Here is a 5,792-nt window from a genome sequence, read left to right as displayed (position 1 = left end):
GCTGAACCAGGAAAATGGAGATAAGGCTTTTTTTCCAAAAGGATCACTGCAGCCTTATGCTCCAGGCATGAAGAGTCAGAGGCATGGTAGTCTCAATTGCAAATCTTTAGGGGCCTTAAAGGGAAGGGGAGAGGGCAGAGTCTTGCTTTCAAACCAGATTCTGAGATGGCCTCTGTATTTGCCTCACAGTTTGTACGAGAACATATCATCCATATGCCTCAAGAGGACTACATCAGCTGGCTGCAGAACCGGGTCAACATACCCATCCGGCCCCACAGTGCCCTGACGTAGCCTGGGCCTGGGTTGACCAGCTGTCCCAGTGGAAAATCCAGCCACCACCATGTTCCCAGATTCTGCCTTGTTCCAGCTTGTGGCCTATTCCCATGGATGCTCAGATGAAACTATAGGGTCATCTGGAGACAGACTTCTGGCAACATCCTTGAGGGAGATATTCCCAGGAGGCCCATGCCTCAATTCCACACCTCAGCCCCAACTTCCCAGTCTGTTCCTCATTGGTCTGGCCTGACTTTATCTGCTCCAGACTCCTTCACCCGATTCCTCTTCTTCAAATTCTGGATAATAAACTTAAGGTGAATGTTTGATATCTGGGTGGAAAACAGTTATTGGCATAAAATTCATGGTGGTATTCTGATCCTAATAACAGCAATGACCATTTATTGACTTTTTGTTATTCAACAGGCCCAGTGCTAAGTGTTTTGCCTGTATAGTGTTTAAAGCTCACAAAAACTTAGTTGAGTATGTACTGATATTGAGGCCAGAAGATGATGTAGCAGTTATGTTGCTGGACTCACACGTGGCCAACGATAGTTCGAGTCCTGGACCCAGTGGCTTGAAACACAAGCCAGGTGTGTGTGCATGTGTGCCCAAGATCCCGGGGGGAGAATGGAAGAGAAGGGATTGTGGTGTGGCCATCCTCCCGGGGGAGTTATTTCTCAATTTCCCTCTCATTGTCTCTGTCTCTCTCCCCAGCAAGTGTATGTGCCTTAAGGCAAAAATCTCAAAAAAAAAAAAAAACCCAAAAACCAAAAAGTACATGATCCCGTTTCACATCATTGAAAGAATGTTTCTCAATATTATATGCACTGCCTTGGCTGGGTGGATGAGTGGATGGGTAAATGGATAAGCATTCCCCAACAAGACTTTGGTGTACAAGAAAATCTCAGTCTTCAGAGTCCTCATATATTTTCCAGTGGTTTTAATTGCAGAAGGAAGTTTATCTTTCTGCCATCTCAAAAATGCATGTGGGCTCACTGCCTTTTAGCCTCTGTTCTCATCTTGACCCTATGTTTATCTATATGCTCACTAAATTGTGGAAACTGTAGGCATTTTAACTCTCTTGGTGATGGCCAAGCTAAATTAACAACTGCATAACTGGGCTTGATTTGCTGTTATGTCCCGTTCACCAAAGACTGCACAGAGGCTGGGCTTCAACCTCTCACCCTGACAACCCAAAAGTGGGAAGGAGGGTTGAACTGGATTAGTCAATCTAAGCAACATCTCACTCCTCCATTCACTTATTCAGTCACTTAATCATTCAACAGACATTTATTGCGAGCCTGATATGCCCAACCGAGTTCCTGATGCAGAGGGTATAGCAATGACCAAGGCAGACGAGGTCCCTGTCCTTCCGGGGTTTATGTGGAGATGGACAAGTCGAGATGTGAGGAGGGGTCCAGATGGTGGCACAGCATTAATGCAGTGCTTGCAGTGCAGGACCCACAGGGGAAGGTCTTGGGTTCAAGTCCCAGGGCCTCCTTGTACATGCTGGGTGTGTGTGGGTGGGTGTGTGTGTTGGCTGAGGGTGGATCATGGCATGAGGACCCCGTTGAAAGCCTCTTTATCTCTTTCTCTCAGAAGAAATAAACAAAGATTCTAAAAATGTGATGGAAGGGCAGAGGGGTTATGTAACGTCACATATCTCTCCTCGTTGATGCCCTGGGTAACGTGTTACCTAGAAAAGATAACTGGGCTGTAAATGCAAGATACTGTGCACAAGGAGACTGTGTCTCTGTTAGAGATGGAGAGAAAGAGATTACAAGAGGAGGGCCGAGAAAAAAAAGAAGAAAAGGAAGGAGGAAGAGGAGGAAGGAAAGGGCTGAGTAATATGAGAGAAGAGACCTTGGGAGAAACCAACCAGGGAACAGTTCCTGGGCCAGGCTGGCTGCAGGACTGGCAGGAACTATGATGCAAACCAAGCCCTGCACGCCCTCCCAGACCTCCCGTAGTTCCTGCTGCGCACCCAAGCGTCCTCCATGAGCCGTGTTTCGAGGACATGAAGAAGAGCTGTGTTGTGCATTGGGTCTGCTTGGGCCAAAGAAAGGAGATGGGAACTCTAAACCTGAACACAACAATTCAGTGGAAGCGGGAAGTCAAAGCTGGAGAGACAGCTATGAGATGAGCTCCCTAAATTTAGTGACAGTTGACATTCCACTGGACAAGGGGTGAGGACTCAGCAAAGAGACATCTCAAGTGTCAGGAGACCACAGCAGCTGTCACTATATTACCCTAGAAAATCAGTGCAGTGGAGCCGAATGAAAGCAAGGATGAGGAGGGCCCAAGACTTGGGGAGGGAGCCCTGCGTTATACTGGAGCTGACAGGAAAGGCTTTCGGGGGAGGTGATGATGCCTGTGGATGAGCAGGACTGGGCCAGGGAGAGAAGGGTGGGCAGATAAAGAGGGAGGGAAGACTGTTCCAGGCAGGGGAAACAGCATGTGCAAAGGCCTAGAAGCAAGGCAAAAAATAAAACTTGATTTGTCATTTAAGAAAACAAACCGGAGTCCAGCAGGACTATTTTTTTTTTTTTTGAGATTTGTTTTGTTTTGTTGTTTGTTTGTTTGTTTTGCTATAGGGCGTGTGCGCTCGCCAGAGAGACAGAAAGTGAGAAATCACCCAACAGTGGGGATGGCCACGCCGCAATCCCTTCTCCTCCATTCTCCTTTCGGGATCTTGGGCACACACGCACACGAACCCAGGGTGAGTTTTAAGCCACCGGATCCGGGACGCGAACCGTGGTCAACTACATGGCAGTCCAGCGTCATAGCCATTACGCTAACTGCTGGTCCTGAGCAGGGCTGTATTTCATACTGGAAGTACAGGATAGAGAGAGACGGGTGGGCGGCAGGGGAGGAAGGCAGAGTCCAGATTTTTAGGTGCCTTATTGGCACCTAGATTTCATGCTATGAAATCTGAACTTCATCTTACTGGTGATAGGGAGCCACAGAAGGATTTGAAGGATGGGAATAATCAGTTTTGTTTTCAGAAAAAAAGTGGCTATGGTGTGGCTGCCAGGCAGGGAGCTGGGAGCTAAAATGAGCCTGTGGCGGGGTCATGGGGAGAAGAGCCGCATTGAAAGGGTACTTACAGTGTAGCATCAGGCCAGGTGGTGGCACCCTGGTAAAATGCAATGCCCTGCATGACTGACCCACATGGAAAGGTTCTGGATTTGTGTCCAGAGACCTCCCAGAGTACGCCGGGCACATGCCCACAATCCAGGGCTGACGGAGGCTCCAGATGGCTCACTGTGTCAAGACCCTCGGGGGCTCTCTCTCTTTCTCTCCTTCCCTCCCTCCCTCTGTCTTGCTCATGAAGAAATAAATTAAAAAAAAAAAAAAAAACACCTTTTTTAAAAAAACATAGAGTCAAAGAAACTTGGTGTGATGGATTACAAATTGGGGGGAGGGGACAAGAGTATCAGGAACGCTGGAGGGCGCCGCCTTTAATGGATCAGGAAAAGAGGAAAGAAAGCGAGCTCATGGTAGGAAGGTGAGGAGTATCTTCTAAACATTTTGAGTTCGGGTGCCTGAGGGGCATGAAGTAGAGGATGTAAACTCGGGAGAGAGGGCTGCACCAGAGATGAAAACACGGCACCCACATCTCACGGGTCAAGATGGTTAAAGTAAGAAGCAGAAGGAGGGAAAGAAGAGGGGAGGGCGCCTTGAGGACAGACTCTCCGAAAGCATCAAGCGGCCCATTCACAACCTGGCAGGTACCGAAGGGCTGCTTTGTTCCAGACGCTGCAAAATACTCAGCTCATACAAGGGGACTTCAAAAGTCTGTGGAAAAAGGACGAGTTCATCTTGTGGCCAATAAGTAAATAAATAAATAAAGTGAAGTCTGTACACAGTTTTCTCATTTGAATTTTCCACGAGCTTATGAAGACTCCGTGTATATTCTCATTCCATCTTCAGAACGCTGCACGGCCAGGCTCGTGTATTCTTCCTGTTTTGCAAACGATGAAATGAAGCCTCTGAAAAGTGTTTTATGCATATGTCCAAATGGCGGTGTATCCTCTACACACACACACACACACACATACACACACACACACACTGCCGCCCTCTCACCCCCTGCCCTCACTGTTATGCGACAAGAAGGCCATGAAAGTATCGTGCTTTTGGAGTCGTGCCCAAGAAACAGCTCTCATGATGAGGCTTCTGGGCTTGGCATGAAGGCACAGCTGCGCTGCATTCCTCGGTTTTCCAAGTGGAATGTTCACAGCATCCCTCTGAGGTGGGCGTGATTACAACTCCAATTTCGCAAATAAGGATATCGAGACTCAAGGTGGTTTCCTGACAGTCACATAGCAGGCGAGTGGTAGAACCACGTCTGGAACGATGTCTGTTTGTCCTGACATTCAGAAATCACAAGGTGCTCCCAACTGCCTGCTTGACACTATCTGAACCTATTTCTCAGGCCTATGGCGCCATCTAGGGGCCGCTGTTGGTATTACTCTCTCGCTGTGCTTTCCAGCAAAATGTAATCTTCCTGCCCAAGGGGGAAAAGCAAGTATTAGCAGTAACAAAACCTACTCTGCGTAGACAGTGAGTATCACTCAAACAAGAAATACCTACTAATTTTACTACCAAAATAGACTGGAGACTAAGAGAAGGCAATACGTCACTTCCCAGCTCCCAGACTCAAAGCAGAGCCACAAGGAGAAATATCTGTGTTGTATTCCGGTCGGAATCCTAACTGAGCACCTACTGTGTGCCAAGCCTGTGTCAGATTTCCACGGTTCACTGTCCTGTTGCTCTGGCCAAGTCACCTGAGCGGTTATCATGAGAGTTTTAAAAACTACATGCGTCCTAACGATGCCTTTTCTATAAAGAACTAGATAATAAATATCTGTTGCGTGGTTCTTTTTTTCATATGTCATTCTTTAAAAATGTAAAGGGCTGTTCCTTTTTTTTTTTTTTTTGAGAGATTTTCGCTATAGGGCGCGTGTGCTCGCCAGACAGACAGAGAGAGACATAGAGACAGAAAGCGAGAAATCACCCCCCCAGAGGGGATGGTCACGCCGCAATCCCTTCTCCTCCATCCTCCTCTCGGGATCTTGGGCACACACGCACACGCGCCCGGCGTGAGTTTTAAGCCACTGGGTCCGGGACGCAAACCGCAGTCGACTACGTGGGAGTCCAGCGACATAGCCATTATGCTAACTGCTGGTTCCCTAAAGGGCTGTTCTTGAAGGGACAGTCAAACAAAAACAGACCACAGACCGTATTTGTGCCACAAATCATAGTTTGCGAACCCCTGCTGGAAAGATAAATAGTGATTTTGTCTTTTGTGTGAAAAAGGAAGGAACGTGTAGGACACTAGCCCAAGCAGTGCAAAAGGACATAAACTACATCGTAAGTATTCCCCCTGCTCCAACACTCAGACCCCACTCCCAGTGAGTGAGCCAGTCACACAGCACCAACCAGCTTGTGTATGAAGAGTCTTCAAACTGTCATGAAAAACGTGCATTGTGAAAAAAAGATACATAGGCTTC

General features: G+C 47.7%; 1 protein-coding gene across 1 annotated transcript in view; it reads left to right on the top strand.

The window, feature by feature from the left end:
• Window positions 1-574, top strand: part of CCDC60 (coiled-coil domain containing 60) — a 202,052-nt gene extending 201,478 nt beyond the window's left edge. The window contains exon 14 of the mRNA XM_006151553.2: window positions 190-574. Coding sequence (XP_006151615.1) covers window positions 190-291 — 102 coding nt within the window. The 3' untranslated portion in view covers window positions 292-574. The remainder of the gene's footprint in view (window positions 1-189) is intronic.
• The last annotated feature ends 5,218 nt before the right edge of the window (window positions 575-5,792 follow it).

The sequence above is a fragment of the Tupaia chinensis genome, unplaced genomic scaffold, assembly GCF_000334495.1.
Source record: "Tupaia chinensis unplaced genomic scaffold, TupChi_1.0 Scaffold000320_1, whole genome shotgun sequence".
Classification (NCBI taxonomy): Eukaryota; Metazoa; Chordata; class Mammalia; order Scandentia; family Tupaiidae; genus Tupaia; species Tupaia belangeri.
Note: the sequence above shows the minus strand (reverse complement) of the source record. Positions and strands in the feature narration are given on the sequence as shown.